The sequence below is a fragment of the Dermacentor variabilis genome, chromosome 1, assembly GCF_050947875.1.
Source record: "Dermacentor variabilis isolate Ectoservices chromosome 1, ASM5094787v1, whole genome shotgun sequence".
Lineage (NCBI taxonomy): Eukaryota > Metazoa > Arthropoda > Arachnida > Ixodida > Ixodidae > Dermacentor > Dermacentor variabilis.
Genome location: NC_134568.1, coordinates 118,819,426 through 118,839,455, shown reverse-complemented (window position 1 = coordinate 118,839,455; position 20,030 = coordinate 118,819,426). Strand labels below are relative to the sequence as shown.

Sequence of the window (20,030 nt, the reverse complement as noted above, 5' to 3'; positions counted from 1 at the left end):
AACCTGGCCCTTGCACCATAGAATACACACATCATCATCATGAAACGCACGCGCTGTCAGCGCCAAAGTGACTGAATGCGGTAGGTGACGCAGAAGGCAGAAGCCTCAAAATGTTGTCAGGGCATCTAGCTTTCCTCGTCAGTGGTGATGGTGATGGTGGTGACGCTGGTGATGGCGACGGCTGCAATGGCAAGCTTAGCGTTGGCTTCACGTGTAGCAGAAGAAAGGTGATTGGAGTTGTGGAGACAAAGAAGCAGGAGCGTCGGAAGGGCACCCATTGGGGGAAGATTGTGCTCTGGAAGGCAAGCCAGAAGAGTGAGCTTTAAGGAACAGCGATGTCGAAACTGGCAGCGAGGAGGCGAGGAGTTGACATGAAGACAAGTGAGAGGAGTGACTGGCGTCCAGATGGCTTGCAGACTGGAGAGCAAATGAGGAGGGGAAGGCAGTGGCTGCTTTTCTAGGGGGGCTGTGTAGGTCACGGTAGACGATATGAGTATCGCGCTGTAAAGTGCCCCAGATGCCATGCCTCAAGTCTGAGGTTGTGTTTGTTGTGCTCAAAAAACGATTAGCTGCTCATTGTGGGTATGCAGCACGATCCTGAAAACTGAACAGTTTTGCAGTAGGGACTTTGCATGATCGCTGGGCTATTTTTTCTTGAGGTGTGCAGCTGTTTGCAAAGAGAGAGCTTGCAAAGAGTTTCTCGGCGCACCATTGTCAACGACACTGTGCTAATTCTACGGTTCGACTGTTGGTGTTCACGCACTGTCCCATCCGTGCCATTGACAAATGTCTAGGAAAAAAATTCAGTAACCCTACCACACATTTAGACCGTTTGTATAAAGTTGGAATGGCATGAATTGAGCATGACAGGCTCGAGAAAATCGCCAGGGAAACGCCAGCTTGCGTTTACTCGCCACGTTGACAGCCTCACTCACCACTGGCTCAGATCTTTCATGTTTTTGGCAAGTTATCGGTCAATTTGCACTGTCAAAAGTGCAACAAAGCTAGGGGCAGTGTTTTATTGCGATGCAGGCCGATTATAGTGAGCGGCGAGCAAATTTCTAGACCAACTTCCCTAAAGTCATCTTCCCGATTTGTTAATGTCGCTCCTTGTGTCGAACATGGCACTTATAATCAGAGGGACACTTCTTTTGTGCTTTTCGGCACGTTTCAGCACCAGAAGTGCTGTTTAGAGGGGTAAAACTTCGCTCATCCATCGAGCACCCCCCATGGAATGCCACGGCACAAGTCTGCCCATGGTCGTTTGGCCACTTTTTGGCATCCAAGAGACCGAAGTTTTCTGGCAATGCAAGGCGTCAGGAAAACTTTATTTTAATGTGGGTTCTATCACAGGGGACACCAGCGACGCAATTGCGACCGAGATTAACAGTGCGGGCGCACTGCACCGTGGAATTTGACAGCTTCCGTTCGCTGGGCAGTAAACAACTGGGAGCACTTGGCACTCACTTGGTACTTACCCGTTACTAGGCGGTCACCAGTCGTGGGTTTGGTACTTTTGTGGCCTGTTCTGTGCCTGCATGAGACTAATTTGTTGGTAGTATTCATTTGACACTACATGTGCAAAAGAGTCGCTGCTGCTTGGCGGCGATGATGCTCCGCTCGCCACTTCGTTCCAAGCGGGTCAAGCTCTTCGTGTACTTCAAGTAATGTGGCTTAAAATGCATGCATTTGGGTTGGGACTGGAAGAACTTTAGGATAAAGCAATATTTCGAGTAAAGCGATTTCATTATATTGAGGAATTGCTGTATTAGCATATTTACCAAATTCTAAGATCATAATTTTTTTTTAAGAAAATGGGTCCGAAAATTGCCTGAACTGTTAAAGTCAAATATGAAACCAAAACCTTGTTTGCGGCATTATTTACAGTCTACTGTCAGAACTGGCGTCATTGCCATTGTCATCACAAGATGACAGCAGAACAAGTGTTCATGACGAGAGCTTCTTTCTCGTGTTTACCTGACTGTCATGAACATGCATGAGTTGCGAGGGAGACATCTAGAGACTTTTGTTTCTCGAAAGTTGCCTTTCCATAGGTACTGCCAGTGGCTGTGGTAATGTGGAGAAGGATGTTTCGCTCACTTTCTCCCCAGCCACGCTGCACTACGCGACAGCAGCTAGCTAAATACTCCGGAAAAAGCTCGCCCTCTGTTGGTGCTTTGTGGCGTCACGCAAGCGCATTGCGCTCATGACTGAGAAGTCCTCGGTTTGACTCAAGTGTTCAGTGGACGTTTTTTCTTATTCCTTTGAAATATTGCTGCATCATTATATCGTGGCATGCAAGATCAGTGATGACAATGAGCCACAATAAATAGGAGCATATTTTTACTTAGCAGAAGGCCCTAGCTGACAGTCGTTCCTCGGCAAATAAATCGCATGGCCCTCGCGCCGGCTGTGTGTGATCTGAGCCATGCGCCCACTTTGATTCCTAGGCAATGGCCTGTCCCTAGCCAGCCGCCGTTCTCTTTATCTTTCTCGAAATCAATACTGCTACAATGTCATTTCCCCCTTTGACTTCTGCAGTGCATGTTCTTTTTTTTCCCTCATGTTTCACAACCATGCCTGACACTGAAGGTTCCTGCCAAGGGTAGCAGAGTGACTTGTCGTGCAGCGCGAGGTTGCTGTTAGGTCGATGCTGCTTTAGCAGCTGCAAACCAATGTATATTGACACATTACTGCAAATTCGTTTTATTGTAAAATATTCATTCACAAGTTATATGGCAGTTCATGTTCATTACTGGGCAGAGCATATGTACAGCAGCCCATGTGGTACCGACTGTAAAGATCGCCTCTCATTGCCATCACCTCTAGCACTGGCAGAGTGCCAAAGGTGCACTGCAAAGCAGTAAACCTTACGTTGCATGTGCTCATGACATGGTCCCTGTCTTTCTCTCTGGGCACTTTTTGGTCAGGCAAATACGAAAAAGAATCTCTTTGGTGTTCACATAGGAATGGGATGACTATACGCCACTTTCAGGCTTTAAAGGGACACTAAAGAGGAAAATAAGTTGAGCCGTTGTGATAAATTATGCTTACATGTGCCAAAAAGTCACTCTTACCTGAAAAGATGCAAGAAAAAAAATGGGTAGCTAACACCACCTTGAAGTTTCTATACCAGCGCACCATGACGTCATGGATTTTTCCAGTGTCTGCTTGGGTCTAGTTTATTTTTTGTCAGTAAAGATAGATTACATGACAGATATACGTGCATAACCAGCTGTGTCTTACCAGTACTCACGTACGGGGCAGAAACCTGGAGGCTTACGAATAGGGTTCTACTTAAATTGAGGACGACGCAACAAGCTTATGGAAAGAAGAATGATAGGGTAATGTTAAGGGATAAGAAAAGAGCAGATTGGGGGTGAAGGAACAAACGCGAGTTAATGACAGCTTAGTTGAAATCAAGAAAAAGAAATGGGGCATGGGCAGGATATGTAACGAGGAGGGAAGATAACCGATGGTCATTAAGGGTTACGGACTGGATTCCAAGGGAAGGGTAGCGTAGCAGGGGGCGGCAGAAAGTTAGGTGGGCGGATGAGATTAAGAAGTTTGCAGGGACAACATGGCCACAATTAGTACATAACCGGGGTAGTTGGAGAAGTATGGGAGAGTCCTTTGCCCTGCAGTGGGCGTAGCCAGGCTGATGATGATGATGACATTATAAAGGAGCCAAAGACTGAACCTAGCAAGTTTCAGGAAATCTTACCACACCACAATGGCCAAAATACGAAAAAAATAGTTTAATATCTGTGACATCACTCTGACATACCATAAGGTTCTGGTGCAAAATTAAAAAAGAAAGATGAAGTTTTACCTTTATTTGCTCTCAGAGTAGTCCACCTCTTACCACAAAATTAGTTTATGCATTACACTAGTGGTAAGAGTAGTTGCATATGTTTTTGGAGCTCCAGATACTTGCACGCATTGCAGGACGAAGTGACATTAGTCTAGGCTTGGGCCACTATCCCGTTTGCAGTTGTAGCGGAGTGGTTGAGAAGTGTGGAGTATCAAACTCAATGGACTGCTAGGCTGAGATTGATGATGAAGGACATTAAGTGTAAATAAATTTTCATTCTGCAGGTTTCATCTTATTTATGACTGACAGAATCGGGAGAATGCTACATTCTTCGTATTATAAAATCAAGTGCATGTTGGATTGAGCACCCCATTAGGATTGGGTAAACACTGCCAAATGAAGCACCAATGCGTTTGGATATTTTTTCAGACTTTTTTTTTTATTTGAGCTGCCAATTAATTGGATCAGTTCTGTCGGCCTTGTTGTGGTTGGGAAGTGGACTGTAACCAATATTTTTGACGGAGCCAGGTGAAGGGCTCCATTAGGGGCCTTTTGAAGGATTATTGAACATATAGTATCTGTCACGATTCGTGTAAAAAAATTCTGTTTACATATTAGTTGTTGTTTGGTGTCTGCTATCTACCTCACAACTACAGTATGCTAGTGTTTCATCTCTATAGCAAAAAGTCATTCCACTAAACCTTTTTAAGAGAAAGCATAAGCCAGTGAGGTTACCTAATTTCAAGGCTCACTGCCATTTACTACAAATGGGATGACCACAGGCCAACATATTGTTGTAAGTAGTCTGTGATATGATTCATCTCAGCTTTGTGGTGTACCGTGCAATCACAGTTACCACACAGCACTGAAATGTTGTTTAGAAGCAGGGAGGGACAAAGTGCCATAGCGGGCTATTGCTGTGAAACACTTGGTGCATGTCCTTCTAACATGGTTTTCCACTCAGAAGTGGCTGTGGCATAGTGTAGACTACAATTCACATACATAGTATGTTGCTAGCAGGGCGAATGACTAAATGTCAATGATTACTGCAGCTAGACGATCTGAGCTTCTCGGGCGCCATGAAAGGAGGCCCGAGTGAGGAGGGCCAAGGGGGTGGCCGTTCACCAGCAGCCCGTGCAGCCATGGGTCCTGGCAGCCTTCCGGAGCTGCCTGTGTTTGCAGACGGGGGTAGCAGCACATCATCCGCATCACCACCACCCTGGTCGGCTGGACCTGTGCCACCATTCTCTGGGGGCAGCGGAGGCTTGTTTCTGCGACAATTCAGTGCCCCAGTGCCAAGCTCCCAGTCATCTTTGAGCCGGCTTCCTGACATCAGCCGGCTCACCATTGATGAAGGCGAGCCTGGCCTGCAGAATTTTCTAGGAACTGGTGCCATTGGCAAAAGCTGAGGGGTCATACTTTACCTCTGCTCCCATGACAGTTGCCTTCCTCTTGCACCCAACTTTCCTTCCGATAGATCCTGCACAGCATCTGTGCATTCAATGTGGCTGCTGCTGGACACATTTCTCTTCTCCTGCTTCAAGAAGCTTTGAGTCAGTCTTCATTTTCCTGACCTTGAATTTGGCTTTTTCTTGGGAGATGAAGATTGACGGTTTTTTGCTTTTCTCTAATGGCAATAGTTCACACACACCTTAGCGTGCGGTCAGACTGATTCCTCTCACCTTGCTGGCCTTCCAAGCACACATGGCACTTTCACATTTATATAAAGTCTCACAGACACTTAAAATAGCATACACATGCAAGTTAGGGGCTTCTTAGTGCTTTTGTGACTATACTGCCTACTAATTTGATGATGGACCTGACGTTCACTCTCTCTATCCTGCCCTCTTTTCGGTTTCTCCTTCTGTTTATCTTTAACCTGTTGAATCGCATGATGTGGCACCTGTAGAAGTCCTATTCAAGAGTGATATTCAGTGTGATCAGAGTCCCATCGCTGGCATTTCAATGCTGATAGTTCGAAGTCTTGTAAGCACAGCATCACTTGAAAATATACTTCACCTGTTCTTGTTCTCGCAACTCCTTTACATGTGCATCTCTTTTGATAGCAGTTCACAATGACTGGACCTTTTGTTATAGTATTACCCTGAAATGCTTTCTATTATCTGCCACTGTGTCCACTGTGTTTCTGTAGCAACTGTGTCTGCGGTAACTCTGGTAACATAACAGCACCACATCTTAGTAATTTCTTAAGTTGTTATACATCCTTGTCTAAGTGGTGTGTGCTTAGCCCCATGATGCTTTTATATTTATGTATGCTATATGTACTTAACAATATTGAAAATCTACTTCACTCAATTACTGCTGAAGCAGACATTGACTGTACTTTAGTGCACAAAGTACAGTCATGTTTTTTAATCACGACACTCATCAAAATTCTTAGGTCTGGCCTCAGTGGCTGCTTTTTGATGGAGGCAAAATTTTCGATAGAGGCAAAAATAGTGTACTTGTATTTACGTGCATATTAAGGAACCTCAGGTGCTCAAAATTAATCCAGAGTCCCCCACTATGGCATACCTCATAATTATATTGTGGTTTTGACTTGTGAAACCCTAGAATTTATTTTTTAATGTGTTAGCGCTAGGAGTGCCAAAGCAGAAAAAAGTGCATGTGCAAGAAGTGTGGGAAGCCGGTCACATGGTAGAGGTTGTGTGCGTGTGTGCGTGCGTGTGTGTGTGTGTGTGTGTGTGTGTGTGTGTGTGTGTGTGTGTGTGTGTGTGTGTGTGTGTGTGTGTGTATATATATATGTATAGTCTACACTCATTACAATGGACCTGCGTACAACAGACTTTCAGATATAACGGACCGTATTTCAGGCTTAGTTTATTCTGCCTATTTTATTAATTCAACGAAGTTTGTTTTTAACGGACCATGCTACAACCGACTATCGGCTACAGCGGACGAAATTAGCTACAAATTTTTTTTTTTTTTCAAAATGGGGCGTATAAAAGGTACTTTTGTCGTGTTGCACGGGCTGACAACTGACTTGCGAGAGTCAGCCGGCGATCGCGGCTCAATATCGCGCACGTGAAGGAGGAAGGCAGGGCGGAAACGCGCCGTTTTCTTTTGCACACGAGGCAAGGGGGTGGGGGGTTGAGGCGAGAGAGAGGGGGGTTCTACTCCGACGGCTGCTGCTTACGTCCCAGACACCGTATCTTGAAAGCGATCTGCGATGTGGACAAAGTGCTCGCCCGCGCAGGCGCTGTATCTTGAAATCGATCTGCGATGTGGACAAAGTGCGGCCATTGCTGGTAGCTTCATATGCGCTGTGCTTTCGACGTTTAGTTCGCGTTGAAGTGAGAGGCAGCATGAAGGTAAACTCGCTCGCTGCTGCTGCCACGCTTATCTTGCTTAATTTGCAATCACAATCGATGGTTCGCCTCTCGGGCAAAACTGCCGCATTTTTTTTTTTGTTTTTTACTTTGGATGTTTGTCACTCACTCTTTGCAGTAAAGTTGTTAGACATCGCGACGAAAGTTTCGGAAGTGAGGCGTTTTGGATATAACGGACATTTTTTGTGGGATTATCAGGGTCCGTTGTAACGAGAGTCGACTGTGTGCGTGTGTGTATATATATATAGTGCTACTGGGACGGTGGTCTGCTCTGGGCCACCGTCAGTTGCACTTTGCTTCTCAAAGAGGTGGGATCTGTTTAGAGTGAGCTTCTGAACAACACTTTGCAATGTGGCGAATATGAATGCAGTTTAAATTATGGATCTGGGACCTCAAAGAGGTGCAGTGTAATGCTAACGGCATTTCTCTTGCATTTACTGCTAAATTGCCACTGAATTTTTAATCTTTGGGTCATGCGGCAGTGGTGCTACTTCTGGTGCTTAATAGTGTTTTTTAGTTATTGACCAAATAATGATTTTACTTGGAGTGACATCTGATGTCCTCTTTGTTGAATTTAGTTTAACCCTTTGTTGCATGCGGAATAATTACGTGCGCGAACTGTGATTTTTTTCTTGTTTCGTGTCTTTCTGCATCAGAAAAAACGGGAAAAATTTTTTCATCTCTTTCAAATGTTTATTTTGGAAGATACAGAATGTCCACTACAGTGGACAACATGAATACCAGCTCCGGTAGGGGAAAGTAAAAATGTTTATGTTTGCCTTTTCCACCAGGCAAAGTTCTTCCAATAACAAAAGGGCACTTTACTCTTCATTATGAAATAAAAAAAAACAGTCACTTTTGCCGTCAATGCACAAGAACACTTTGCACTTCCCGCAGAGGTATGTTGTCTTCCGCTTGCAGCCATTCATTTTGCACCTTTGTGCTGCACACGTTTGCTGGCGGGGGAAGTGGCTTACGCTGTCGTACCGCACGTCTGCGGACACCAAGCTTGCTTTCGCAGGCGGCCTTCGTTTCGCTGCGGCTGAGCATGCTAGTGCATTAGAAAAATCAGTTTCATCAACAGTGGTCCTTGATTCTGCCTTGATCAGTGCTATCGCCATCGATAACTTGAAGTGGCTTAGCTGCATCTTACACTCTGCTGCAACACAGCGGTATAGCAGCCATGCGTTTACGACAGCCAAATCGGTCAGGTGAAAAATTACTCTTTTGTACCATTTTTTTGTCTTGAGGTGGGTCCAGTACATAGAAAGCAGCATGTCACACTTGTCGACGCCGCCCATATTTTCATTGTACCTTGCGATTAGTGTAGGGCTTTCGACCTCAACGTGTTTTTTTTTGTTTTCGGTCAAACCGCCTCACTTTTACAAGTGGGTTGACACCGTGCACATTTGAGGCCACCATTACAAGCCTGTTATCGTACCACTCACAAACAATCATGCCATGCTCTCTATCGACTTTGTAGTCGAATGAGCCCCTGCCTTGTTTTCTCAGCTCTTTTTCAGGCATCAACGGGCATTTAGCTGCCCTGTTTCTGCGCAGGGTGCATGTCGCATGCAGTCCCTTATCCTTTAGGTGTGCCAGGAGCTCTGGGGACGCAAAGAAATTGTCAAAAAAAAGGAACGTACTTGGAGGTACAGCTCTGGCAAGGCGCAGCACTACGCGTCCTGACGGGCCAATAGTCTGGGGTGCGTCAGGCGGGTCGGACTTCAGGTTGTCTCCGTGAAACTCTATTTCGTGAACATACCCGGACTGACCGGCCCTTACCCAGACTTTGTATCCCCATTTTTTTGGCTTGTTTGCCATGTACACCTTTAGCGAGTGCCTTCCTTTGAAGGGGATGATCTGCTCATCTATTGCCTGGCAAGACTCTGGTTCAGCCAAATTCTTGAATGAAGCATTCAGTTGGTCGATCATTGGACGAACTTTCTGGAGGCGATCGAAGCCTTCCTCAGAACTCTTCTTTTCTAAAGCAGCATCGTTGAGGTGAAGAACTGATAATATTTCCTCCCATCTGTTCACCGTCATTGCGTCAGCAACCATGTCCTGCCTAGTGTTTGAGGACCAGTACGAACGCCTAAAGGAGATGTCGACTATTGACATGTACATGCATATGCCCAAAAAAACCTCCATTTCATTCTTTGTTATCACCTTCATTTTTGGACGATTAGATATTCTGTGCCTGTTAGATTCAAATGTTAGCAGCTCAATGAGATCCTCACCATACATGAGCTTGAACATTTTCAGTGCAGTTTTGCCTTCAGCAGCTGCAGCCTTAGGCTTCAGCTCGTTGTGCACTTTGGTGCAATGAGGAATATCTCTCTTATCCCAACGCCATACCTTCGGCTTTTCCTTCTGAATGCGATGCTGTTTTGGTGCGCCCTCGCCTTCAGCATCGCTGTCAACGTCTTCCTCCTCACTCGCACTGCTATCGGTTATATCACTCCATCTGTCCACTTCTACTTAATTCTGGCTATCATCTTCACTGTCAAGGCGATCATCGTCACTACCAGATGGCAAGTCTTCTCCAAGTAGCGCATTCACCTGGTCCCGTGGCAACGGGACATCCAATAGTTTATCGATTTCCGCATCGGTTAATTTCTTCTTTGAAGCCGGAATCCTCCTAATGAGAACAAAGTAAAGCTGCGTTAAAAACTATATAGAACATAATAAATAATGCACTCAAATCTGAGCAGCAGCAGTAAACCCTTACGAAAAGCCTCACATGGGCATGTCGTTTTCCCGCCATGCATGGTGTCCACCACAGTGGACATTTGAAAGAAGTTGTTCGGAAAACTGACCTATGTTTTACTCAGTCGTAATATCAATGGCGCGTACCTAACAGTATCTCTTTTCTTGTTTCCGCATAATTATACATCGCAAATTAGGGAAATGTGCGAATGGTAAGCCAAAAAGTGAAGACAAACGTCACTTACCCGCTCGAGCAGGGGGCAGCCATCTTCGTAGCAAAATTTCGAGGCAGCCGCAGTATGGTGGCGCCATCTAGCGCATCGAAAACGCACCTTTTTTGTCCACTGTAGTGACCAGCATGCACAGGAGCACCTGGCGTACACTGAACTTGCTCTAAAAATCGCAGAAATTTGTCCACTACAGTGGACACCATGCAACAAAGGGTTAACATTAATGGGAAGGTGGCAAGCCTTAGGAGGAGCTGTTAATTGCAGTTAATTTTTATTGATGAAGTAGGAGCTGAAGCAATATATTTTAGCAAGATTGCACTATATGTGCTTTGGATGACCATATACTGCTGTGAATCTCTCTTCCACTAAACTTTCAAATGTGAGGCATGTGGTAGCCTAATGCTTACATTCATTATTAAGCACAAAACAGTTTAAGAAATTCCATAAGATGTTTACGTAGTATTGTTTAGCTGTAAGCATCTGTAGGCCTATAGGAGTGAGGGTTCGTGATGACATTCTACCTTGCGAACTTCGTACTTTTTCGGCTGAAGCAACATAAAAAACATAACTTTGCATCTCTCGGTGCACATGTGGCTGATGCCGCTATAATGATAAGACTTTTGCAAAATGCATACTGACACAAAATTACAAACACAGAGTGCTGGTGTTTGATTTGTTTGTCTACTTGACTATATCCAATGAACTATTATTGATGATTGTTGCATAGAGCATCTCTTAGTTTGATTTTAAAGCCTTCACAAGCAGCTGACTTCAAACTGTAACAGCCTCCAAAACTGACGTTAGTGTGGTATGTTCCAGCAAGCTTCTGTGACATGGTGAGCACTGCTGATATCACTATCAAGTGATCATTCACTATACTGCTCGTTTCTGACCCCTAACTGGCAGTGTAGTGCTGTCTACTATTGCCGAATCATGTGCACTGTGATTTAACATCTAAAGGAAGCGTAGTTCATGGAGCTGAAAAAGTGCAAGGGGCATGCAAACATAATGTCATTAACATATAAGGGCAGGAGATTTAGGGCATATGTGCTGTTGCGTGTACTGGAAAACCCATCTGCAAACAAGTGCCAGCAGTGCCATTTTGTGAGGCTGTGATCAACTATAATGCGTTTGAAGCATTGTACAACTTGTTTCTTTGAAAAAGGACAGATACAAAATATGTTTGTGGTAGTTATGGTGCTGCTAACACGTTTACGCCACTAGACTAGTGGGGTGCACTCGAGGACTGATACGAGTTGCTATGGTGGCACACTAGCTATGTCATTCTCCTTCTGAGCACAAGGTAGCATGTTTTAGTCCCCAGCCATGGTGATTGTGTTTCAACAATGATAGGTGTGGAAACACTCCTGTACTGAGCTTTTGGTGCTCTGTAAAGATCTTCAGTTGGCCATAATCAATCTGGAGCCCACCACTACATCTCTTATAGACAGATTGTTGTTTTAAGATGTAAAACCATGCAATATTTTTCCTAAATAAGGGTTCTGTGTGCTTTGGTCAAGCACATTGTCACAATATGTTACCACTAGTTGCTGTGTGGGTCTGCACCTTCAGGTATTTCAGTATGCATCTACACTAGTGTGTGTATGCTATGTTAAATCTTTGTCACAGATGCATTGGATTGCTTGCTAATTACTGCATGGCCACTTCACACGTTGTGTGCCCTTGTCACTATTTGTGGAAACGTTTCCAACCCACTGCCTTGCAGTCTTAAATTGAAAGTGGTTGACTACTTCCTGAATAGCACCTGCCGCAGTAGCTTAGTGGCTATGGTGTTGCGCTGCTGAGCTCGAGGTTGCGGGTTCGATTCTCAAGTGCCATGGCCAGATTCTTATGGGGACAGAATAGAAAACAGCTTGTGTACTCTTCTTTCAGTGCATGTTATAGAACACCAGGCGGTCAAAATAAATCTGGAGCCCTCCACCATGATGCCTCTTATAACCCTTGTGTTGCTTTGATATGTTCAACTCTGTCAGTCAATGAATAAATTCGAAGTTATCAGCTCCACTGACAATTCAGACAGCAGTGACACAGCACATGTGCTGCTAGCAGATGAATTCTACAACTCATAAGCACCTAGCCTGGCAAGTTGCTGGATAGTGAACCGATGTGATCACAAGCTGTGGCTGTGTAAGCATAGATTTAGGCTTGCTCTTTCATGATGGCATCAGCACTTACACTGAATCAGTGCTTGAACTGGTCATAATGATATCATCACTTTGGAATGAGCAAGGTTTTATTTGGGAAGCAATAATGGTAGCTTTCATCCCTATTTGAGATTGAAATGAAAAAGTGTGAATCGTTCTCTGCTAGCTGCAAGTGGCGAGATACTGCATAAAATCTATATATCTGTGGCTGATGTGCGGCTGTTGTATTTGATCTCTTCATTCAGCACATTAAGTTGTACAAGGCACATTTTCTGCTTGCCTATTATTGTGGCCAAGCCATTGATGGCTGTGAGGAATATGGGCTACACCATCTGCTGGCACTCGTGAGAACATTGCTTAAAATAAATGGGATGCCCTCATCCAAATCTTAGCATTTCACTGCACAAGAGGCTAATGTGCAAATCCTGTTTCAATATGTGCACATTTACATAGAAATAGGTGCAGCAGTATTCTGCTAATCCTGTTCCTGCCACAGTGTCCCATGCTGTTGTTGCCTGCTGTGCACATACACAGCCACTGCTATGAGGAAGAGTAAAGGGCACTGAGCTGAAAGCTTGTTTCCCACATGTATCTTTTAGCACTTTATCTGCTAGTGCACATCCAGCACAAAGAAACCATGTGCTGCCATTCTCTGCTGGGGGCTTTTTCCCTTTCCTTCTTTTTTATATTTAAGGTTTATTTAGGTGTGCTGTAGTTTGTTTTTCCATATGGATACATTTAATGAATGTTGGCTTAAACTGCTGTGTGGAAGCCCGATCAGAACATAAGAAAATGCGGACTGCTGTAATGTCAGTTTACAGCACAAATGTGCTCAATATTTCGCACCTCGAGAGAGCAGAAATGCATCTTTGCACACCTTTCAGAAGGCTTTAGATGCATTTGGACAGAAACTTCTCTTGTTCAATAATATGAGCTGTGGAATTTAATCCATCATAAGGTGCCATGCGAAGTTTTGCCTTGTTGCACCGTAGAACATGTGTGCTTAATGTAGTTGGTATTTAAGGTTGTTACGAATGTCTTTGTTAAAGTCCACAGAAGTTTTACGCTCTCTGTGCTTCCTGTTGTGGTTGCTGGTTGTCTGTAGTGAAGAGCCTCTGGTTTGTGCCAAATGTGAGCCTTGTGTCCCTGTCATGTTGCATTTTTGAGGCCTAAAAGTGTATATTTGCTTTCGTGTTGATACAGCAAAAATTAGATAAATTTCGTGCCTTCGGAAGCTTTTGTGTACAGTGGCTCTCAGCGTGGTAGTGTTAATGATTATCACCAACAATTAGTATGACATGAATCTCATGCATTGTTAAGATCTTTATATTGCTAATGCATAAAACAGATGCTGATGCTCTCTTTTATGCATTTTACCAATTAAAAATATGGCACTTTATTTTATTCCTACCTCTTCTGGGCAATCCACTACTCATTTCAAAGAAGCCTTATGTTTCGTGCCCCAGTTTTATTTAAGTAGCTGTGTTTTTTTGTCTGTCCCTTACTGTTGCATGAAACATCGCAGTCTATTACAGATTTACCTGGTGTTACTTTAGTAGACTGGCTACTATATTACTCATTGAGATAAGGGGGTCACATTCACACATTCCTGAGTCTTGATAGCGAGCCCCTGAAGGCCCTAGTGTTTTCCTCTTTCAGAATTTAGCTTGCCGAACTGTTTCTTTTCTTTTTTTTTCTTGTGTGTGTGTGCATTCATGCTCATCTAGTAAACTTGCCTTTGGTCATGTCAGTGTAGATAGTCATATTCTGTCAAGTTCCTGAAAGTTGTCAACTTAGTTGCGCTTTTGTACTTACATCCAGGCCTTTTTGTGTTGCATGAGCATTGTTCAGGTGACCATCAATCTGTTGTGCCAAATACTCCTTACTGCTGTCTTGTTCTTTTTCATTAAGCCTCTTTCACGTGAACACATTGTCCTTCCATGATTCTGGTGCATAAGTCTTTCACATTGCCCAATGAATTGGTATCAAGTCTGTCACTCGGAACGGTTTATTTCTTGAGAATGAGCAGAGTAATATGTATGGCTTGGTATTATGTACTCCAAAAGATCAGCATGCGCAGAAGTGCTTTGACATATATCTTCAAAAGTTTTTTCTACATCAAGAGTAGGCAAGTGACTTCAATGATGATTGAGCTTCAGTCTGCCTACAAGGTGTGGCTGCATTTGTATATTTTATGCACAGTGAAATTCTGCTACAGCAACACTAAGTCCATACTGCACATGGCAATGTAAAAAAAAGTCAAGCACAAAACAAGTTGGGAAAAATGCTTTTGTTTATGTTGAAATTACAAAAACTCTTTGCCACTTCATTATCCTTTCACATATAGATCACTGCCAAAAGTACAACTGCTGTTCATATTATTGCATATGCAGACAGTGAAAAAGCAGTTTCAGCATGATGCAATTTTCATTATGGTCACCAGACCTAAGAAGAACTCTCAAATGAGTTTGCTGCTGAGCACGAAGCTGAGTGCTCTCATTTGTAGGGAATGTTTTTGTATTTATACTGGTTCCTAAGCACCTTCGGTTCTTCTCTTACTCGCATTGCCAGCCCCACTCACTTGACATCACCATTGAGGAAGGTATAAGGTGCTCTGTGTAAAATACTCATTGCAGCTTTGGAGGTGCTGCCCATGTTACAAGTGCCCATAGTGAGTTCAATAGCCATTTTCTGAAAGTTGGACAACATCCATTTTTCTTGCTTGCATGCAGGGTCATTTGTTGTTTTATTATAAACAATGCATTCTCTGTAAGCCACTTATCCAACAGCACATATTCGTTTAGTGATGCTATTTTGACCTTGAGTTTTCCCGCCCTGTGTTTAACATATGTCCAGTGCTTTCTGTCCTGAAATGGAATGTTTTTTTTTTCTTTTTTGCATTTATTATTTTTTTCTCTGTGCCCCTTTTCTTTTTTGTGTGTGTGTGATGTCGACATGTAATACCGTGATGTGCCAGTGAACTGATGCAGTTTGTACTAGCTTCACTATAAGGTGGTAAATCATCATTTGGTATCAGAGCCTACAACTGACGAAGTTATGCAGGTCCCCTTTATCTGTTAGCTTGTTCAGGCATTGAACAATATATGCCAGGCATTTGAGGTTGCTAGTTTTTAAGGTTTTTAGTTTCTTTAAGCCAGTGTGTTACTCCCAGCAGAATTACCCTTTTTATTTCTTGTTCGTTTTTTTAAATCTCATTTTGAATAGGCAGGATGTAATTGCTCACTTCCTAAGGAGGTCACCCACTTTGATTCACTGACCTTTTGTATCTCTTAATTGTTGCTTTCCCAAAATATTCTTTTTTTTTTCTTCTGATTGTCTAGAATGGGCAAGTCATACTAGCTCTAGTTTGAAGGTTCTAGCGATTGCAGACATTGTCAAGTTAGTCTCTTATTAGACAGCTTCTTCTGTTAACTTTAGGGGGAAAACTGTTGAACAGTGTAAGCCTAGTCGCTTTAATGTCAAAAAAGGTGGCTGATCCAGGATGCACCTGCATTCATGTTGTTTTCACTACAAGCACATCTTTCACTGCACCGAGTGTGGCCTGAGTTTTGTCCGAGTTGTTTTCTTGCATGCTTGCTCAGGTTGGTTAAAAAAGGGCATTGTACCTAATAGTAGAGGCATTATATTTACTTGCCCTTCACTTTGGTGTTTTTTTGTTATCCTGTTCTTGGCACATTGCAAGGTGTGTTGCTCGTGCTCAGTTTGAAGCACAGTCTCTCACAGGGAGACCACCTATTGCCATTGTCACTATTTATGAAGGCATTGTTTTGTGCCATAAGACAAGGATTTTGTATAAACCATACACAGTGTGCCACATTTTCCTGTCTACTTAACAAATGCCACACACATTTTTTGCATGGATTTTGGAGATTTTCTCTTTTTTAATGGAGATGAGTGCTGTCATAGACTCCTCTCTCTAGTGAGCACTACTAAATAAAGTGTTTTCAGCAGTTCTGGCTTTGTGTTAGCCTTAATTGTGTAGAAAGAAGGGTGATGTGCAATCTCATGTTAATTCAGGTTTTTCCTCGTGGTTAGCAGCAGGTGTGCACTGCCATAGGTTAAAGAAGCCGTGTGCAGCAGGAGCTAAAAAAAAGTAGTTTTCCATTACAGCTATATTTGCAATAGAAACTTTGACATTATGGCTGACACTGTGGCAGACTATCCTGAAGCAGTGTGTCCTTTATATAAGTGCACATAGTAGAGATTTCCAACATATTTGAGCCTTAACTTAAGAACGTCAATGTAGGTAATGAAATATTTAAATTGAAGGGGTAATGCAACTCCTCTTGGAGCAAGCGTTCCAAACCATGTGACAATGCCCCAACGTTTTGTTGCTGCACCCATGCGATTTTGCGATTTCTGTCCAATAATGCGCCAAGTGTTATCACCCCAAAATTTTCTGTTTTGTCAATCCTTGCATTCTGAACCGTCCTGGAACATTTTCGTCTCTCAAAAGAAAGGAACCTGCAACCATGAGCACGTGAGGACCCCCTATGTCGCAGCGGGGGTACTGTTTCTTCAGTCAAATTTATCGCTTTGCAATTCCGAAAGAAAACATGATGCAACATGTTTTTCCAGGTTACATTAGTTTAGTTCTATAAACTCAATTTGGGAAATTTTTAAGAAACTCAATGATGGCCTTTTATTTTAAAGATATTTTTAAAAGTAGTGCTAATTTAATAACAGGTTTAAACTTGAGCACTTGTGAATTTTCAGAGCAGCCTAGGGCAAAGATGTTTGCTTCAAATTTCAACAACTTTCATGGCAGTATGCAAAATAGAAGTGAGTCGTGCAGACAGGACACAAGAGTAGAGAAGTGGACAACACGAACGCTGACTATCAACTGAAGGGAGCACTGAGGCGAAAAAAGAAAGAAGACACAAAACTCATCCAGGTCCTAAGCACTGTTTTAAGCCTAACATAAAACTCGTTGACGTTATAAACATACCGTGCTGCATAACCAGGTTCGTCCCGGAAGAAGAACGCTCACGCTGTATTTCGGATTGCATTGCTAGCATTAAACAATCAAATTTTCATTTTAAGATGCCTGACCCTGCCCGACCATTAGTTTATTACCTTGTGGAGCATAAACTTAGACCAGTAATATCCAACAAGGAAGGTTATCTCGTAATTATGCCAGATGACGTTTTCAGAAAAAGCGATTTCAGCCATAGAAAAGAATTTGCAGCCAGTAAAACTCAAGCCTTCGGTAGTTAAACAACGTGCGGTTGACCTCTTGTCAAGGCATAATCTTGATAGGCTTGTCTATAATGTCAAGAAAGCTAAATCCCTCCCCTTAGAACTGTTTTTCTCGGCCAAGACCCATAAACAAGAAATTCCTTTTCGTGCTATAGTGTCAGAGAAAGGGACGTGGCAGGTCTGTGTCGCTAGTTACCTACAGAACTGCCTAGCTTCACTAGGTTTTTCAGACCCCTTTTGCCTACGTAATTCTCAGGCACTAGTTCAGTATTTGAGAGAGGAAAATCCTGGTGATTGTACAGCTTTTAGTATGGATGTCGAAGACCTGTATTATTCCTTGCTGCATGACGGGTTGCTAAATTCCGTAAATGAGTGCATTAAAGAACAAGTGCAAGAGTCAGCTTTTATTGACAGATGCGGTGTTTCCACGGGAGCTTTTCTAGAAATTCTTTCGATGTACTTGAAGTCGACGCTGATTGGGTGAAGAGAAGGTGTTTTTCTGCAGAAATCAGGCATTTGTATTGGCTCAAAGGTTGCCCCTATTCTTAGCAACATTTACCTGAGTAAGGTTGACAACTGCTTAGAGAAAGCCTTAGGTGATAGCGTTATCAAGATATTTCGTTACGTTGATGATTACCTGATTTTCTGCAATAGGGAAGAATTCAATTCCGCTGCTACCTCAGTAAGTGAGCAATTTAAACTTTATGGGGGAGGATTAAAGTTTACCAAGGAATTTCCTCAGCGACGCGTAATTCAGTTTCTTGACATTTCCTTGATCTTCGAACAAAATCATGTTTGTTGGCAGTACTCCCCAAGATCTTTGAAGCCGTTGCTAAACTTTCAATCCAAGCATTCTAAATTAGTAAAAAACGGAATTGCCATGTCGTGCCTTAAGTCTTCCCTCGCCAGATCCTGCGTGCACAGAATGAGCGCCAGTTTTAATGCGCAGGTCCGGCGCCTAGTAGAAGCAGGTTATCCTAGTGTAGCAGTGGCCACTGTGGCTGAGCGCCTAAAGAAGTCGGTTTCGAGAGGGACGGACGTGATTACAGAAAGCAGTAATAGCAAAAAAAGAGTAGTGGCTATTCCGTATATTCATTCAGTGTAGCACAGACTTAAAAAAGTTGCTAGTAGATATGATGTTAATGTTGCTTTCACTGCTCCCAATAAGCTAGGTAAGATATGCGCTGCCGTACTGAATAAACAGGAGCGGGTAAAAGGCAAAAAACGAACAGATATTTGTCCAGTAAAGTACAATAAGAACAACAGTTTTACTGACTGTCTGGGTACTGTCTGGGTATGGTGTATAAAATTCCCCTTAGCTGTGGCCAGTTCTACGTAGGGCAAATGGGACGGTGTATCAATCAGAGGCTAATGGAACGTAAAAGGTCGTTAACCGGTGGATCGCCTTCTAATCTTTCGCTACATTGCCGAGATTGCAACTGCATGCCAGAGTTAGATGAATGCGCGATATTGTACAGGCATGAGAATGAAGATACGCGTCTTATGGTAGAGGCATGGCATATCTATAATGGTGGAAGCGCGTGCGTGAGTCAGCCTTCGATTACTTTACATAAGGAAGAGATTAGGTGCCTTAACAGTTATCTCTCACGTAGACCGGCACGTGTACCCAATTGACACGTGGTGTTACCATTCCTGAGCATGCGCAGATGAGTTCTGTGTCTTCTTTCTTTTTTCGCTTCAGTGCTCCCTTCAGTTGATAGTCGGCGTTCGTGTTGTCCACTTCTCTACTCTTGTGTCCTGTCTGCACGCCTCACTTCTATTTTGCATAATGAATCCTTACCAACTAGCTCAGCTTTCTGTCGTTCTAAGCTTTCATGGCAGGCTGAGAAAATGTGAAAACCGTGCTCCTCGCAGATACAGAGAAATAAAAAGTCTTGACTTTGACCAATATTGTGCAATTTACATTTTTGCCATCTTTTTCTCCCCATCATAGCAGTCGTACTTTGTTTAGAACCGTAGCCACAACACATTTTCTTTGGGAGCTGATCAAAATGCAGATTTGGCACAATTCACAAAAATCACTTATGACTGACCGGCTGCTTCCATTTTTTTTTTTTTGTGAAAACAGATTTATTTTTCTCGCAAGACTAAGATTTATTTCATATTGCTAGGCAAAAAATATATTTTTTGATTAAAATTAACAATGGGCACCGTACCTACCCGGTTGAACTTATGTGAACACACCACAAACTTTTTTAGCCAGCCGAAAGTTGTGGAATACCACTGTGAACATGCAAACCTAAGCGCAAGACAACGCAGCTTGTGGCTTGCGTGGATAGAGCATATGAATTTTGATGCATTGAGCCTCATCGTATGAGTTTGTGGTGCACACTTTGTAACTGGTAAGTTGTAACAAGTCCCTGCAAGATAGGTGACGTGTCAATCATGGGGACACGCGAGGTGGTATTCAGTTTGATACGCCGAGAGTGCACTTCCGACAAGTTTGCAGGGAGACCGTCGAACGTACTGGGCTACAGAACCTAACCCAAAAGTTCTGTATGTTACGAATGCCGGGAAAGTC

The 20,030-nt window shown here is 43.2% G+C and overlaps 1 protein-coding gene across 2 annotated transcripts in view; it reads left to right on the top strand.

Annotated features, from left to right (window-relative positions):
• The window catches only part of LOC142583664 (carboxyl-terminal PDZ ligand of neuronal nitric oxide synthase protein-like), an 83,025-nt gene extending 66,786 nt beyond the window's left edge, over positions 1-16,239 (top strand). For both annotated transcript variants that reach the window (XM_075694157.1, XM_075694162.1), the window contains one exon: positions 4,867-16,239. In XM_075694157.1, coding sequence (XP_075550272.1) covers positions 4,867-5,223 — 357 coding nt within the window. In that variant the 3' untranslated portion in view covers positions 5,224-16,239. The remainder of the gene's footprint in view (positions 1-4,866) is intronic.
• The last annotated feature ends 3,791 nt before the right edge of the window (positions 16,240-20,030 follow it).